The following is an 18,089-nucleotide window of genomic DNA, read 5'->3' as shown; positions in this document are numbered from 1 at the left end:
ATCTGACAAGGGACCCATCCTTGTGCTCAAGACATCTTCTCAAGCCAAATTAAAGACAGGACACATCTTCTAGCTTTCCACTTCTGGGAGGGTTTAATTTACCCTCTGGGAAAGGGGACTTCTTTATTACCAATACATTCAAAGATGCTAACAATACTGTACAGCCTGGGCAAACTGTAAAACGGCCTTCCAGCCAAGCAGAGTTTCCACCACGCTGAAGCTCAACAACACCTCATGGTGAAACAGGATATAGTGATATGCATGCAGACTGCTGCCCTGTCAGCAGTAATGCACTGAAAAACTCAACCCAAGTGGTTAATGCAAAGTGTTTGTTTTCTGTTCTCTTAACTGACACATGTATTTTTGTGTGTATATATAGATATAAAAACCCCCAAACCAAACAATGGTAAAGATTCAAAGCTGCTTGCCACAATATAAACTTATTTTTGCCAAGCAAGTATGTGTGTGCCGCCTTTCACATGAAGGCCAAATGCAGTAGGATGTAAAGCCATCCTAATGCTGCCTTTGTGATAAATGGACAAAAAGTTGCCTTGTTGCTATGCAGAAAAACACATGATTATGCTGACTGTGGACTGTAGGATGTTAACTATAATATTGCTTTACTGTAGTTATGGTAAAGAAATGTGAAACTCTGGATAGTTAAGCAAATAGAGGGCCAGTTCTGTCATGCCATTCGAGTGTTTCCAAAACGTACATGCATACATCACTTGTCGGATGCAGCCACTTTTGGCACAAGAATTAATGGAAGGCAGGACACATTTTGGCTACTTAGGTAGCACTGGGGCAACTCTGAGTTCCAAAAAGGTATCTCTGGATTTTTGTTTAATATCCAGCAGGCAAATGTCTGTTTGAGGTGAAGTTTTTTTAAAAAGATGCTGGGGGATTCAGACAGTAGCTCAAAAATCTGAGCTCAGTTACTGTATCTGTAGTGTAACTTAAATCAAATAAATGGTGTAGCTGAGCTTGGAATATGGCTCAAAATGCCAAACGTTACATACAAGAGCGCTCAGTAGTTTGAGCATTGGCCTGCTAAACCCAGGATTGTGAGTTCAATCCTTGAGGGGGCCCCTTCAGGATCTGGGGCAAAATCAGTACTTGGTCCTGCTAGTGAAGGCAGGGGGCTGGACTCGATGACCTTTCAAGGTCCCTTCCAGTTCTAGGAGATAGGAGATCTCCATTAATTTAATTTTTTTTTTTTTTAAAAGTAACTGGGGATGAATGAGGAATTCTGCAGGTGAAGATTTCAGGAAAGGAAGCATCATGAATAACTAGCTAGGGGAGGGTATAGCCATCCGCTTCCAAAAAGATATCCCTGCACTCCAGAGTAAGGATCCAAAATACTGTGCTAACAGTAGTGTAAGCTGCTGCATATTGGATTATGACTATAGTGTGTTTTTAATAAAGATCCTACCATTACAGCAGTCAAAAAGGAGATGAGGTTGCTTGGAGCTAGGTCAGTCCTACCTCAAGATGTATATCTGGGCAGTAGGTTCTGCTACTGGACTGTTAGTGCCAACATGGACCTGTAAGAAACCCTACAGGCTGGGCTTACTTGAGCCAAATGCCCCAAACCACACCCCTCTCTACATATTGGTCCCATCCTGTCTTCATGATGTTATCATTTTCCCAGAGATGCTTTTTGTGTCTGTATCCTTGATTCCCTCTTGTATTCCCCTGGTCCCTGAAAATCTTTTTTCCTTTCGCTCAGATGCCCCCTTTCTGTCCTTGCAGCAGTATTTACTATGACACGACTTTGGGCTATGTGGACAGATCATGATGCCACAGTGGGAACTCCAGAGCTCTTGATATAACAAGCAATAGCAACCCGTACTTCCTGAGCTCAAAGAGTTTATATATAGGCCCTGATAGACCTAAGAAAATATTGCACACAATGTTAAGATGGGTGGATCTCAGGTAATAGTCTCTCAAATTCTCCATTCTGTAACCATCTTCCCATTTAGGGCAAAATGGGAAATTGGCATTGTTGAGTCCTATAAAAGTGATGCTTAGTGAGCCACATTTTTCTCAATAAAGAAACAGGCCAATTGGGCTGTTCTAGGAGTGTCCATTGCTCTCTGCTTTTCAAGGGTTTCATAACAACTGTTGAGGTGTTTCTTATGGCTAATAACCTCTTTCACCTGTAGAAATTAAGTAATAGCCCCACCCACAATGCTGATTGGTTTCTTGGTGAGAAAGGCAATTCCCATTGGATGGCAGCAGCTTGTCAGTCATACTTTTGTCCTTCTCAGAACTGTACTAATACCAAGTGCTCTAAGACAGGCTTTTATATCCTTGTGTGGGTGAGCTCTTGCTTCAATAGTGGTTGTGTAGAGTCTCTTTCAGTTGTAAGTGTCTGTTGGTGTTTTATACCTAAACCTTAGAGGTAAGGAAATGGAGTCCCAGGTGCGTCAGAACTTCCATGCTGACTGTGAGGTTGCTGTGAACCGCATGGTGAATATGGAGCTGTATGCTAGCTATGTCTACCTGTCTATGGTGAGTAGCTTTGTCTTAAAATCATATAAAATTTTGTCTTGAACAGGGCTAATCTTGTAGCCATAACTTATTGGAGAAGCATGTTTCCTGATGTGCTGGTGGTTTTGAAATGAGGGTATATTTCACAATGTGATTCCCTCAAACCTAATGGCAATTGAAATGTCAAGGTTACTAACCTCTGATTGCCTTAGCAGCAAAACATATCAAGGTATTTATCTTATTGTGAGCAACCTTCCTTTTTCATGAGGGGTGAGGACTATTATTGTCCCTTTTTTTAAAAATTCTGGGCAGCTATTTCTTCTTCTATCAACTTTTGGATAACTCCAGAATGCTGAAACCAACAGTAAAGAAACCTTGGTGCAAGTAGTGGATAAATGAAAGAGGATGAGGGAATGGGACAACTCAATTGATGCTATAAACCACCTTAATAATGAACATAAGTTTTTGATGTCAGCAGAACATGTAGCACAATTTTTAGCTCATAGGGCAAAGTGCTGTATCACAACAGTGTGTCATGTGCAGCTGTTAATCTACATAAAAGATGGGTGTAACTGTTAAGATTCAAAGGCCTAACACCTTTCTATAGGTTGTAGGAGGTGTGAGGGAGGTTAATTGCTATTACAGACTGATTTGGAATCTTGTAACTGTTTCTGGGGCAGTGGGTGGTGATATAGAGATTCAGACAAGATTCCTCCTCCTATAACTACTCACAAAGAGTTGAGACACTGGAAGGAAAATATCCTCTGCATTACTTTCTCTAGTCCTACTACTTTGATCGTGATGATGTAGCCCTCAGACATGTAGCAAAGTTCCTCAAGGAGCAGTCCCATGAGGAGAGGGAGCATGCAGAGAAGTTCCTGACCTACCAGAACAAGCGAGGGGGACAAGTTATCTTGCAGGATATCCAGGTGAATAAATATTTCCGTGAGTACCCAGAGAGCAGCTGATGAAATGACCCTGGCTCTAGAGTTTTATTCTGCATGTTACTAGTGGCAAATGGGTTTGTAGTCAATTTGCTCTTCTACAGGACTGCTAACCTTTATTTGTGCAACCATGTGGTGTGTTTGTGTGGTGTGTGTGGTGTGTGGTTTTTTTGTTTTTTGTTTTTTGTTTTAACATCTGAGGGGAGTTGAATTCTAAGCCCTCTTGAGGCTCCCAATCCCCTGGAGTAAAACTTCTTGCACTGTGAACTATGGTGATGAAGGCAGAGGTAGGGAGTGTCAGAGTACTAGGTAGTACAATTGGGGAGGTGGTAGATCAGGAGTAAGCAGCATTGATAGAGCATTCTACAGTAGTCTTGTCCCTGAGTTTGGCTTACCTTCTCTTCTCCCCCCCCCCCCCCCCCCCATGACATGCTAACTAAATGGAGTAGCTCATAGAATTAAAAAGGATAAAATAGCTTGTTTCATCTTCAGAAATGGTGCAGTGTATTGTAAAAGGAGCCTGCTATCTGTGGCTCATAAATGAGACAGGTGGGGATGTTGTGTGTGGTGGGTTTTTTCTTTCTTTTTTTTTTTTTCTTTTAATGGTGGTCTGCCTTGACAGAAACCAGAGCGGGATGAGTGGGGAAACAGCCTGGAGGCCCTGCAATGTGCCCTGCAGCTGGAGAAGACTCTGAACCAGGCCCTGCTGGACCTGCACAAGCTGGCTACTGAGAAGAATGACCCCCATGTGAGTACTAGCTTAATCTTAAATTGAGACCATGGGTGCATGCTCTTTGTACAGTGGGCACCTGCTCCCTGGTTGTGTCATTAGGTGTTGCCACAATAGAAATAAAGCACAAGGAAATGCAGGTATTTGGATCAGAAGAGAGATTTGAACCACTGGCTCTTCTCTTGCCCTCTTACCTTACCTGTTTGGGTGGGAAAGTCTTGTGCAGTTTCATGCCATGTGCATGAGGTGACTTCACAGTAGCCTTTCTGACTTGCAGTACTGATGGGAATTCCTTTACTGATCATCGAATTGGAAGGGACCTTGAGGTCATCTAGTCCAGTCCCCTGCACTCAAGGCAGGACTAAGTAGTCTCATTCTAGACCATCCCTGACTGGTGTTCAGGGATTTTTAAGAGCAGGTTGGACAATGGAGATTCCACAACCTCCCTAGGGCAACTTATTCCAGTGCTTAATCACCCTGACAGTTAAGAAGTTTTTCCTAATGTCCAACCTAAACCTCCCTTGCTGCAATTTGAGCCCATTGCTTCTTGTCCTATCCTCAGAGGTTAAGGAGAACAATTTTTCTCCCTTCTTGTAACAACCTTTTATGTAATTGAAAATGGTTGTCCCCTCTCGGTCTTCTCTCCAGACTGAAAAATGGTCATGTTTTCTAGACCTTTAATCATTTTTGTTGCTCTTCTCTGGACTTTCTCCAATTTGTCCACATCTTTCCTGGAATGTGGCAGCCAGAGCTGGACACAATACTCCAGTTGAGGCCTAATCAGTACAGAGTAGAATGGAAGAATTATTTCTCATGTCTTGCTTACAATACTCCTCCATGCTAACTGATGGTAGAATGAGGCTTGTTAAAACTCTGGTGTGGGTCCCTCATTTTTGGTGCTTGCCCATTGCAGATCAGGTGCTGTTGAGTGAGCAACTTTACATTGTCCCCTGAAATGTGGTGGGAACTGATTTCTTTTGTCCATGCTTTGCAAACTTCAGCTTTGAGCAGGGTCACCAATGGGGGCTCCATGCTGCCTTCCTTTCCAGGCCCCCGGTGGACCATGGAGTCTTGCAATATTGACTTGTTGAGACAAATGTGCTATCTCCATTTTTATAGGATTGGAACAATCCACCTTCACTTTACTTCTGTCTTTCCCCCTAGCTCTATGACTTCCTGGAGTCTGAGTACCTTGAGGAGCAGGTGAAGACCATCAAGCAGCTGGGAGACCATGTCACCAACCTGAAGTGCCTGGGAGTACCCCAGAATGGCATGGGAGAGTACCTGTTTGACAAGCACACCCTGGGGGAGAGCAGCTGAATGCAGTACAGGTTCTTGTGTTTAGAAGGAATGTCTTGCCTGAGCTCAAAATAAAGAAGAATGAAAGCTGTTTTGGCTGTAACGTGGCATTCACTGGTGTGTGTGTGTTATATAAAATATATAATGCCTCTAAACTGTATTGGAACAAAGCATGGGAGGGCATAATGTCATGAGGATAACGAGGGACAGTGAAATTCAACTAACCTTCTATACAGCAACAGATGTGGCTCTATGAGGAGTTTATTCATGCTAGTCTTCCTCCACACACATATCTATTCTGGCTAAAATCTAACTCTTTCAGCAGATCTCCTTGTACACAGTTCAGGAGGAATCCCTACAAATATAGTATTCATTGGATCAGCCAGCAATAGGAATGTAAATGACAAGAGTGGGACTGGCTATGGATAGTGGTGGCAGCAGAAAATGGGATGGAGAAATAGTGCACTTAGTGCTCCTACATCAGTTTGGTGAATTCTGGGAGCTCAGATTACAAATGGCAACATTCAGCACAGCTCTCCCAAATGAAGGGGAAGAGTCTTCCCCCCAGAGAACTAGTACTAATCCAACTGCTTCCGGGAATCAAGAGACCTTAAACATACAGGGTTTGTCCCTTATGATCTCTTAAAGGGAGTGTCAGGAAAAAACAAACCCAAGTCAAATGGGGATGAGGGAGGGAAGACAAGATTCCTTGCAGACTCTTGTAGCACTTACTTTAGCTGGTGTCTGCCATATAAAACCAGAGTTTGGCAGGTCGTGTTTGAGAGGCCCTGTATCAGGGTTGGATTGGAATAGCACAGCGAGTTATATGCCAAGAAGGGACACATGCCCCCTTCTGATTTTTAGATGGAACACTCCAACAGCCTCTGGTTATCTGACCAGGATAGGCTGGTGGAAACCTATGTTCCCTGCTCAACTATGCATTAAAAGGGTGTGTTCTAGTGTAGGACCACCTCACCTACTGGGCACCTGCACCAAAGTGAAGCCGCTTCTAGCTGTGGCTGTTACTCCGCTCTACTCCTACCCTAAAAGACAAATGCAGGAAGGGGTGGGTGCTGGAACAATACCTCTAGAAGGCACAGCAATGGCTGAAAGTTGAAGCTAGACCACTTCAAACAGGAAATAAGGTGTACACTTATAATGGTGACCATAACTAACCCTTGAACAACTTAACAAGGGTTGTGGTGTGTTCTCCATCACTGACAACTTCTAAAAGATATTGGATCTTTCTCTGAAAAAAGAGATGCAGCAGGCATTTGGGTAAATTCTTGGGCTTTACTCTGACGCTCTGTAGAAGACGATGATCACAATGGTTCCTTCTCTTGGAATCTGACTCAGTGGAGTGGTGGGTTGAGACCCATTGCCTCCAAAGGAGTTCTAAACCTGACCGGCCTAGCAGCAAAGGGAGGTGCTGAGCCTTGGCAGGAGAGAATTGTTCTGGAATCCACAGCAGGATGGGGCTCATTTTCACTGAGAGAGCCTGACTCAAAGAGAAGGGGGAGACTCTCATCTAACTGCAGCACAGGCTTGTGGTAGTAGGAACTACAATTCTTGCCCTGGGGCAGTCTCTCTCCTGCTCCAGGGCTCTACCCCCTCACTTTCCTTCCACACTAGGCCACCATCCTTACATGCGCTCCTGGGTAGGATGAGACCTATTTCCACCCTCTTCTAAATGAACAACCATACTTTGGAATAAAAGCTTGTTAATTAACAGTAACACATGTGAGGCCTCTCTTCTGCTGTGAGGATGAGAGCAGGAGCCTTTCTGCAGGAACAATTCCCTCTGGTCAGGGCCGGCTCCAGGCATCAGCCCACCAAGCTTGTGCTTGGGGCGGCACCTGGAGGGGGGCGGCGGCGCAGCGCTCCGGCCGCCGGCGAGAGCGGAGCCCGGGGGGGGGGGGGGGGGGGCGGAGGGCGGCCGGGGCTCCGCTCTCCCTGGCGGCCGGGGGGAGAGGGCGGCTGGAGCCCTGGGAGGAGGGCGGAGTGCCCGGCCGGGGCTCCGCTCTCCCCGGCGGCCAGAGCGCCGGGGAGAGGGCGGCGAGCCCCGGCGCTCTGTCCGCCGGGGAGAGCGGAGCCCCGGCCGGGCACTCCGCCCTCCTCCCAGGGCTCCAGCCGCCCTCTCCCCCCGGCCGCCAGGGAGAGCGGAGCCCCGGCTGGGGCTCCGGCCGCCCTCCCCCCCCCCGCGCTGGCCCTGCCTCTGGTTTCTGTAGGTTAGAGGGTGCGGGTCATTTGCTTTCATGAAATAAAGTAAGAGTGGCTTTTTAAAAAATTTTTTTGTGCAGTGAGAACATTCTACAGGGCATAGCTGTAAGAGGCACCTTCTTGCTCAGTATAACCCTGGGGAAGCTAATAGCTGCACTGATTGTCCTTGGGACCATGCTTTTGGCAGGCATGGAGTATCCCTAGTCTAATTGTTTCATTCTCTCAAACCTGGTTCATCGCTGCTACTTTCTTGTTTCCCCATTCGGTGTGCAGTAGTGCAATTATTGCAATAAGCAGAAATAGAGTTCTTATTGGTAGAAGTTAATCCATTTTTGTAGCCCCATGTGCTGAGAGTATGGGGTGGAGTGAAGAGACATGGATTGGAGAAGCTGGAAGATAATGCATAAATTCCCCATTCCACCTAAAATCACAGTTGGGTTAATTTAAGGAATAACCTTATTAACTGGACTGTAAAACTTTACTGAATCATGCTAGCTTTTCATACTCACTTCACCTATATATTAAATTATTTCTATCCTATCCCTTACTGACTTTAAGAAAGGGAAGACCGCATTCTATAAAAGTGTTTGATCTCTTGATAATACATGATTTATTGCTATTAACCTTTAGATCACACTTTGGCTGTTCTGGTTTCATTTACTTTGTTCAGTTAATATTCTGTATCTTCAAAAGAAATCTTCAAAGTAGAACTTCAATCAAATCATAGTTGTGCGTGTTGTCTTCCTGGATTAAATGTATACCCACAGCCAGCACAGTGCTGGATACGGAGACAGAAGGTTGTTTAAACTGTTTCAAGAGGATGTGTGTGCTCAATGCAAAATTCTTCTTGGGTCCATGATTATCTATAAAACATAGGGGTGTACTTTTCAATCGTACATGACTCAAGTTGACTTGATGCCAAAGAAAGTTGTAGATGGTCAGCACCCTGGAATATCAGGCAACTTATGTATTTAAGTTCCCACTCCTGCAACGAGTCCTGCATTGGTGAATCCTTTTACCCATGTAGAACACCATGGACGTCCATGAGGTTCTGCGTAGAGGCAGGGATCTTCCTGCATGGAGCTTGTTGCAAAATTGAGGCACCCAAGTCTGAAAGTTGGGTCTTTTTTAATATTACATGTATATTTTTAAATTTTCATTCCATTTCCCATAATACAAAGAAAATGAGCATTTTCCTTGAACTCCCCACTCTTCTTCCCTCCATGAGATTGGAAACTTACTTTTTGGGCTAAGACTAAAGATGGAGACTTTCAGCTCCAAAGCACAGATTTTTTTTTTCTAATGAGTTATGATGAAGGCTCCAATCTGCAAAGACATACGTATGTGCTTAACTTTACTACCAGGAGAACTTATATTGCTTTCACTGGGACTGCTCAGATTAGTAAAGTTCAATACGTGTTTGCTGCTCTGGGACCTTACAGAGAACAAGGTGATCAAGTGCCAGACCTTGCCTAGTGTATATGCTAATATCAAACCGTATTTTTCTCTGCTATGCTAAATTATATATATTGTAGCTTTCTGTCTTTTTAGTTCTTCAGATTACTCACTTCATGAAAGCAGATGCTTATTTCAGAAATGGTTAAAAAATACAGCCAATATATGTAAATAATTCCCACTGGCTCCTGGCTAATCTACTATCCTCATACTGTACAGAATCAGTAAACCAACAGAAACCAAGACATATTAAAAATGGATGGAACCAGGAAAACATTCTTGAAAGGCTTTTGCTCAAGTGATTGACACAGATTGGAACAAATGCATGTTGTTGCTTGTGCTCACTTATGGGGATCTGAACATTCAGATTTGGAAAGATAAGGCCCCTTCCTCCCCACTGTCTTTGGGTGCTAGTGCCAGCAAACTCCTGATATCCCAGATGGGTGGTATCTATTAAAACTGTATATAAAGGTTTCTGTCATGGCTATCAATCTGGCACCTTCCCCCTATCCCATACTTACCTTAAATACTCCTATGGGCCACTCCCAATGTAATATCTAACATCACAGCCATATCAGATGTGCCTCTCCTGCAAGTAGTAGGATAAGATTAAAGCCACTTGCTAACTGTCTCCTCCACCATCATCCTAGTTACTAGAGAATTTAAGGAGTCATGCCAGTACTTATCTCCGCTCTAGTTTTCTGGTATGCTAACATCCTAGCAGCAGACTGTCCCTCTTGTCATCAGGTTATGGACCATCCATGACCCCAGAGCATGAGTGTGTAAGAGGCATTACTGTAGGGAAAGCTAAATTAACAGAGAAGAGCCTCCAGAGCTTCCACTGTAACAGGGAAGCAAAGTTTCACAGAACTAACAACCATTCAGAGGAACTCTACGGATGCCTAGGAAATACCACAAAAAACACCATGCATGCTCCAAGAAACACGCTCCCAAGATCTACATTTTAGTTACCTCATTGCAGACCACTGTGGGCAGACACATTTATTAGGTGACTTGTAATCATTACATGCATAATGCATTAAAAACACAAGAAACCAGAGAGCATTCTGCTTGATACAGTCCTTCTCTCCTCAGCAGTATCATTGTAACAAGTTAACTATACAGGGGAGTCCTTTTTTCCTGGATGGAAATACTGTCATAGCCCCACCCACAATGCTGAGTGGCATTGATGAAGAAGGATATTTCCATTGGGCAGCAGTAGCTGCCCGTCACACTCCCACCTTGTTGGGGATGGTAGTAGTACCAGCTGTGCTAGGGTAGAGGCATCTACATTTATTCTGATGATGTGTTCTTCATTTATTAGTGTTAGAACGGGCTCTAAGTTAGTATTTTATACCTATATTTTTTTAGACAGAGATATGGACTCCCAGGTGTGTCAGAACTTTCACTCTGAGAGTGAGGCTGCTGTTAATCACATAGTGAACCTAGAGCTATATGCTAGCTATATCTACTTGTCAGTGGTAAGGCCTTATTGGTTCCAGTATTCTAAAATAGAGAGTACAATGTATTGTAGACATGTGACAAAAAGAAAATTCTTGTAAAGATGTTTGGTTGAGGATAACAAGTTTTGCTAGGGCTAGTACTCTCTGATTAGTAGCTCTTAATGGTGTAAGCATGTAAGTGAATACAGGTGTGCTCTCTTTAGTAAGGACATTGAGGTTGTTGTGTTAGATCTTTCAGGATACAAAACAAACTCAGCTCAACTTCAATAGCTATTTAAAGACACTTTAGGCTGTTGAGGAGAACTACACTGACTAAAAAACTCCTCTGCTAACAGCTTGTATCAAAGCCATACATCAACAAACATAGTATTACAGTAACTTGTACATTCCGGTCTCTTAATAGAAAGACCAGTACTATTAACTGCATATGGGAGAATTCCTCACATGATGGAACTCTGGGAAGTCCATGATTAACTCCAGGGAAGTGGAAGTTATGAGGCTCTGATGGCATAAACTCAAGGTTTATGTAATCACACAACCCCAAAGCACATGTAAGAGTTGGGGGAGAAATGAGGGTTGTGTAGGCAGCTGAGTTTTTTCACCCACCTGTTTACTTTACATAGTCTATAACCTATTAAATATAAGTCTGAATTGTATTGTTTAACTGAGTTCTGTAGAGTTTGTTCCTGAAAACTAGGCCCGGACTTATTGGGTGAAGGGATATTTCCTGAGAAAGGAAATCAAATAGTGGGGAGCTGAGGAAGTTACAAGTGCAGAATGAATCCAATGGCACCATGTGCCCTGGTGAACAATTTCTCCATCATATGCATAATTCACATGTTTTTATAAATGAAATGTGTGTTCCTTGAGTTGGTGCCTTTTTTGCAAAAATATATTGGAGTGCCCTTTCTCCAATAGATCCATTAGCTCCATTTTCTGGTGTTCTTAGAAAATTGGTCATGGATGTTTCTGTTTCTGCAGCTACCATCAGAAAATCCAAAAAGAGAGCGTACCCTATGAAGAACTCATCTGTAATATCAAGAACTACAAACACAGCTATGTAACCCATGGGTCAGTGTGTGTTATAGGTCTGCCTCAGTGTCCCTTTCATAGAGGATATGAGTCTGTTACAGCCTCACTGAGAAAGCTTTAGCTTTTAAACTCAAACTGTAGTAGCTCAATTTTTAAGTTCTGGAGGTTCTCCAGTTCAATCCTCAGTATGTGAACCAAGATGGCCACAGTGGTTACTACACTTCTACTTAAGCTCCTGATATTTACAAATGCATTAGCATGTCACATTGTGCCTTATTCTTGCTTCAGTTTGATTTTTTCCCCCTATCCTTCCATGTCTTGACTGTTCTTACTCCTCTGTGTTCTGAAGATGCTCCTGTCAGGTACATCAGATTCTTACCACTGTTTCAGCAGTTCCTGATTGTTTCTGCTGCTTTCCTTTGTCCCTGCCTCAGATTTCACCTCACTACTCTCTGATATCCCCACTATCATTGTTCTGTGACAGACATCAGGTGATCTGAATGTACAGAAACTAGAGGTGGGTCTGAACCAAAACCCTACATCCAAAAATAACTGAACTCTGAGGATGTTCAGATCTGGGTCTGGACATTGCAGCTGGCTCCATTCTAGAATGGGTCAATCCAAAATTCCAGATCTAGACCCCTGAACTGAGTGGTTCAGGGGAAGCAGGACTTCAGAGCTTTCCATATAACAGGCAGATTATTACACAGCTTTACTAGTAGGTAAGTAACCTTGACACCATTCAAAAGATAGTATTGGAAACAATAAGACATGCCATTACAGGCATAATTCCCTCAAACTTCCCATTCTAGCTCGTCTTCCTTGGGCAATTGGGTGTAATTACTAACCCACTTTCTTTGCACTCAGTGCAAGAAAACCAGAGATTTTCCTGTAGTGACTATGCTGTTCTAAGTAAGTATCAATAAACCCCTAAAGTTACAGGACAACAGGTGCTCTGTATTACTGAATCATCCACTCAGCTGGGGCAATTCTGTTACAAACCATCCCCAGAATGCTGACTGGTTCCTGGAAGAGGGGAGAAATTTCAATTGGTTGGAGAGCCCATGACAAGCACATCCATCCTACTCTGAAGAGTATTAATGCCAGATGTGGAACATAACCCAGACTCTGGGTTCAGTGGTGTTTAAATTGTTAGTTTATACTGAAATTTAGATCCAGCTATGAGTAGTAGTGTAATGGAGTCTCAGTTGTGTCAAAACTTTCATCGTGAATGCATGGCTGCTATCAATCGGATGGTGAACTTGGAACTGTATGCTAGCTATGTATATCTCTCTATGGTGAGTGCTGGCTGTATGCTTAATGGTTTAAAACAGAAGCACTTCTAAAAGCTCTTTTCCTGAGTAATATTTTGAACTGCAGCTGTTTGGGGCCAAACTTAGAAGTGGTTTTTTTTTGTTTTTTTTTTTAAATATATATATAAGTACTGAGGTGGAAAAAGACCTGTTAGATCTCTCTGCTAAATCTGGATTGTTTCTCATAATACTTTTTCTCTTTTTTTTAAATTTGGTGGCTAGTTTGTACAGCTTTCAAAGCCCTAAATCATGCTTTCCACAGGCTAATAAATCTTGTCAAAAGTCTTTTGTGATATTGTCTATTTTGGTGCATAATTTCTAGCTATCCTCCAAGACTCCAGCCTAAATGTCTTGTCATACTTGGTGTCTATACTTGTCAAATATCTATAGGGCAGATGGACATGGCAAGTCCATCTTGGTCATCTCTAAAGCAAACTATAGATATTCAGCCCTTCTAAACTTTCTAATTTAATTAATGTAGTCCCCCAATATACTTATTGCTTTACACTCCTCTCAGGTCAGTTTTCCTATAACTTCTGAAAAAATGTAGCCCAAAACTGAGCACCCCATTCTGGCATGGGGAGCTTATAGATTAGATTTGAACTGTATATTGTTACTCTCTAGCAGTATGCAGTTTCCAGGCAGCACACCTGTTTGAAAATGAGAATTTTATTCTTCTGAGGAGAAACTGATATTTCAATGTTTGTTTTTTGTCTTGAATCAGGATAAAATTGTGAAATTTTTGTAAAACAAAAAGCTTCAATTAGGAAACACTGCAACACTTTGCCTGAACACCCAAAATGTTTTGTTTCAGGTTGGTTTGACAGTGACCTGCATCTGCCTGAGCTGCCATGGTGCCTCATGGGAGTTGTAGTCCACCCTGGGAGCCTGGAATAGAGAACTACATCTCCCATGTTACACTGTAGCCATTCAGCGCTTCCAAGCAGGTGGTTGGACTGAGCGTGGAGGAGGAAGTAGGGAAAAGAGAGCTCTAAATCTGAGGGGGCTCCAGAGCAGAGTCAGTAGCGGGGAAGGGGCTGTAACTGTAATTCCCATTGTATTAATCACCTAAGAATATATGCTTCTATTGCACTTTAATGTTTCGGTTGCTTTTAAAATTGTGTGGCTGTGTTCATTGTCGATAACTCAATGAGCAGCTCAGTGTGTCCTTGTATGGAGATGGGGGACATAATTCAACAAAAGCAAATGGTAGCAAATTCAAAACTGATAAAAGGCTGTATTTGTTCACTCAATGTGTAATTAGACTGTGGGATGCATTACCACAGATGTTGTCAAGGCCAAGAATTTTTTTAATATTCGAAGAGGGATTGGATAGTTATATGGATAACAAGAATATCTAGAGTTAGAACAGGTAATACAGAAGTATTGGAATGGATAAAAACCTCATATTTAAGCCAATCTCCTCTTAGTTTTAGGATGAGACATCCATGAGGAGGCAGAGTGCATCACCTGTGCCTAATGTGTGGGTCCTGGACCTTCCTTTGAAGTAACTGATGCTAGCTAGTAGATGGGTCACAGGTTTTATAGAGTTGGACAATTCCTGCACTGGTGTTCAGACAATGTCTATTGCATACACACCTTATTACACATAAACAGGTAGCTGTACACTTGTCTAATGACAGATGATATGAATATATAGTCCCTCTTTAGGTCTAATTGCCTCCATTGATCTCCTGTCCCTCTCCCCAGTCCTATTACTTTGACCGTGATGACGTGGCCCTGAGGCACATGGCCCAGTTCCAGAGGGAGCAGTCCCGCAAGGAAAGGGAACACGCAGAGAAGTTCCTGAAATACCAGAACAGACGAGGAGGACGTATTATCTTGCAGGACATAAAGGTGAGAAACCAATCAGGGTGCAAGAGAAAGATCTCTGGCACTAAGCATTCAAACAGGAGTCTAAATATTTGTTTTAGGTATACTTTTTGGCTGTAGTTGATGAACTCCTACAGGAATATGACAGATGAGCTCAAGTAACAGCTCTCTAAATAGTTGGCTAGCTGACCTGTTTGTCTAGCTCTCTGATAAGAGGTATGGGCTTCAGAAGTAGATGTATTAGTGTCCTCGCTTGAAGGCGAGGGGTGACTGGCATCCGCTAATCTTTGTGGTAAAGAGGTGGTGGTTTGAGGAAAGTATTTGGTCTAGAATACCAAGGTAAATGTTCTGCCAAGTTGATATTCATACAGGTCTACCAGTGCAAGAAGCTTGCAGCCCACCAGCCTGAGTAAATTTTAGCTCTAACTGGTGTTACCACAGTCTGATACAGCATTGAGGCATATTACTTTAAATAGGAATAACTAAGAACAAGTTAAACAAAAGCCCAGTGAAAGCTTCAGTGAGGGGGAATGAACTCCCTGTGCCAGTGAGGCACACGGGTGATAGCAAGTGAAGCAGTGCGGCTTGGCCAAACAGAGGTATTGCATGCTACAGACGGCATGGACTTCAGTAAGTGAAGCTAGAAGGCCATTTGTTAAAGGGCACATAACTTTCTGTTTGGGCTTGTACAGAAGCCCGAGCGGGATGAGTGGGGGAACAGCCAGGAGGCCCTGCAATGCGCCCTGCAGCTGGAGAAGACTCTGAACCAGGCCCTGCTGGACCTGCACAAGCTGGCTACAGAGCAGAATGACCCCCATGTGAGTATGTGTGGGAGTTGAGACTGAAGCTGAGATGTATATGGGAACATAAGCTACCTTTTCTGGGTGGGGAGTGGGAGATTTCTAATATGACCACAGTGGCTGTTGGACTATTTAGAATCTTTCAAACTAGAAGACATTTATCTGTTTGAGATTCCCTGACTAGCAGTCCCACCATGTAATGGCAATCTCACAAAATGGAGGGCATTTTAACTGAAAGCGCTCCATGACACAATACCTCTCCCTATGTAGTTGGCCATGAACAGGCTGCTTGGCACTCAACCCTGCACTGAAAAACAGGCCCAGGTCCTCAATGGAACTATGCTGGTTTGACAAGTGATGTCAAAAGTGTCTTCTACTAAATGAGGATCTGGTCCACAATTAGAGCAAGACCGGAATCTGCTGTCAATGATTTTTGATGGAAAATGTGGTTTCTACAAAATTGAAAAGTTTCCATTGGAGAAACATCTTTCTACCAATATCTTTCAGATTTCTGTTGGGGGTGGGGGCGGGAAAGGAATCTGAACAATTTTTTTTGGTCATTGTAACACAATCTCTCATCCTGAGCTGCCATGGTGCTTCATGGGGTTGCAGGTGACTCATGTTCCCCTTCTCTTCTGTTGGCAGGGTGCTCTGTCCATGCTACAACTCACATGGTACACCCATTTCCTCTCTGGCTGAATCACAGTGGTGTCATTCATGGAATGTTGTCTGATTGAGTTCTCAGGCTTATGGAGGAGAATGGGGGCATGTGGCACCAGAACGCCAACTCCCATGAGACACCACAGCAGCTCAGGCAGACCGGTTCCATGTCAAACTTAGCCAAAATGTGTTGATGTGTGTTTCTAAATTGGGGGTATGGGTGTGGAATTTTGTCCTGATTAGGAAACTCCAATTTTTTGAGGTTTCCATCCAGAGCTAGAATCATAGAAATGTAGGGCTGGAAGGGACCTCAATAGGTCATTTTGTCCAGCTCTCTCTGCAGAGGCAGGCCCAAGTAAACCTAGACCATCTCTGACAAATGTTTGTGCAACTTGTTCTTAAAATCTCTAATGGTGGGGATTGTACAGCCTCATTGGAAGCCTTTTCCCAGGCTTAACTATCCTTACAGTTAGAAAGCTCTTCCTAATACCTAACCTAAATCTCCCTTGCTGCATATTAAGCCTGTTTCTACTTGTCCTACCTTCAATAGGTATGAACGACAATTGATCACCATCCTCTTTATAACTGCCCTTAACATATTTGAAGACTTATGGATCCCTGCTCACTCTCTTTTTCTAAAGATTACATATGCTCAGTTTTTAAAACTTGCTTCATAGGTCAGGTATTCTAAATCTCTTATCATATTTGTTGCTCTCCCCCGGACTCTCTCCGATGTAGCCATATCTTTCTTTCTTAAAGTGCGGCACTCAGAACTGGACACAATACTCCAGCTTGGGCCTAATCAGGGCTGAGTAAAGAGGGCAACTATCTCTTTTGTGTCTCTCACACAACACTTCTGTTAATATGCCCCAGAATATTAGCTTTTTCCACAACTGTAACACATTGTTGACTCATATTCAGGTTGCCATGTACTATAACTCCTAATTCCTTTTCAGCAGCACAGTACTACTGCCTAGCCAGTTACTCCCCATTTTGTATTTGTGCATTTGATTTTTTTTTTAGTTATGATAGTTTACTGTTATGCCATTAATATTGTTTCTTTCAGATTTCTCCTGATTTCTTTTTTTTTTTTTCTTCCTCCTCCTCCTCATCTATTTTTATTCCCTTGGAACCTTGCCTACTACTTGAGTTGGGATGAAATGTGGAAATAGCAAAACTTTATAGGACTGAAATTCCAATTTTTAGTCATCTCTACACCTATCACTTACCTATCAGGTGATAGTACAGTAGAACAGGTGATACCTGTTCTTCATAAACTACTGCCTCTTTCTCTAGCTATGTGACTTTCTGAAGTCTGACTACCTGGAGGAGCAGGTGAGGGCTATCAAGCAGCTGGGAGACTATCTCACCAACCTGAAGCGCCTAGAAGTGCCCCAGAACGGCATGGGAGAGTACCTGTTTGATATGCACACCCTGCGGGAGAGCTGCTGAACTTCACTCTGAGATACTGCCTAGCTTGGTGACACCTCTGTGCACAGAGAAGATGAATTGACTGAACGCTAAATATTGTGAATAAAACATGGCTTTCAGTTGTAACTTGATATTTTTTGGCCTTACTTTGTGCTGTAGTGAACTGGCTTACATGTCTAGTTCTGCTGTACTCACAGGCAATAGAACTCAAAATACTGTTAGTGCTCTAACTACTGCACATTAATAACATGCATATGCTTCTTGACTATACCCACTTCAGCAGGAATCTGAAACATAACACTCAATCATAGTTGAAGGCTCAATCACTTCCTGTCTTATCCCTCAACCACTACCCTAAACCAGTTCAGAAACTACTGCACGTACAAATGAGCTTATTTTCTTATAGTCACTTAACC

General features: G+C 43.1%; 2 protein-coding genes across 2 annotated transcripts; both read left to right on the top strand.

Moving 5' to 3' along the window:
• The first annotated feature begins 2,412 nt into the window (after positions 1–2,412).
• On the top strand, positions 2,413–5,487 carry LOC135888715 (ferritin heavy chain A-like). The gene is made up of 4 exons (XM_065416481.1): positions 2,413–2,514; positions 3,276–3,422; positions 4,060–4,185; positions 5,332–5,487. The coding sequence occupies exons 1-4, from the start codon at positions 2,413–2,415 to the stop codon at positions 5,485–5,487; spliced, it is 531 nt and encodes a 176-aa protein (XP_065272553.1).
• A 7,330-nt stretch (positions 5,488–12,817) lies between these two features.
• On the top strand, positions 12,818–17,694 carry LOC135889038 (ferritin heavy chain A-like). Its single transcript, XM_065416854.1, has 4 exons — positions 12,818–12,934; positions 14,660–14,806; positions 15,475–15,600; positions 17,539–17,694. Exons 1-4 carry the CDS (start codon positions 12,818–12,820, stop codon positions 17,692–17,694), a joined length of 546 nt encoding a protein of 181 aa, XP_065272926.1.
• Positions 17,695–18,089: the final 395 nt, after the last annotated feature.

Source organism: Emys orbicularis, chromosome 14 (genome assembly GCF_028017835.1).
Source record: "Emys orbicularis isolate rEmyOrb1 chromosome 14, rEmyOrb1.hap1, whole genome shotgun sequence".
Lineage (NCBI taxonomy): Eukaryota > Metazoa > Chordata > Testudines > Emydidae > Emys > Emys orbicularis.
The sequence above is the reverse complement of the archived record's forward strand: the minus strand, read 5'-3'. Positions and strand labels throughout refer to the sequence as shown.

Bases quoted from the DNA above. Each gene is read 5' to 3' on its own strand.
- LOC135888715 (XM_065416481.1), top strand. From the start codon at position 2,413: ATGGAGTCCCAGGTGCGTCAGAACTTCCATGCTGACTGTGAGGTTGCT. The intron at 3,423-4,059 runs GTGAATAAATAT...CTGCCTTGACAG, and splicing joins TTATCTTGCAGGATATCCAG to AAACCAGAGCGGGATGAGTG. The intron at 4,186-5,331 runs GTGAGTACTAGC...CTTTCCCCCTAG, and splicing joins CTGAGAAGAATGACCCCCAT to CTCTATGACTTCCTGGAGTC.
- LOC135889038 (XM_065416854.1), top strand. From the start codon at position 12,818: ATGAGTAGTAGTGTAATGGAGTCTCAGTTGTGTCAAAACTTTCATCGT. The intron at 12,935-14,659 runs GTGAGTGCTGGC...CCCTCTCCCCAG, and splicing joins GCTATGTATATCTCTCTATG to TCCTATTACTTTGACCGTGA. The intron at 15,601-17,538 runs GTGAGTATGTGT...CTCTTTCTCTAG, and splicing joins CAGAGCAGAATGACCCCCAT to CTATGTGACTTTCTGAAGTC.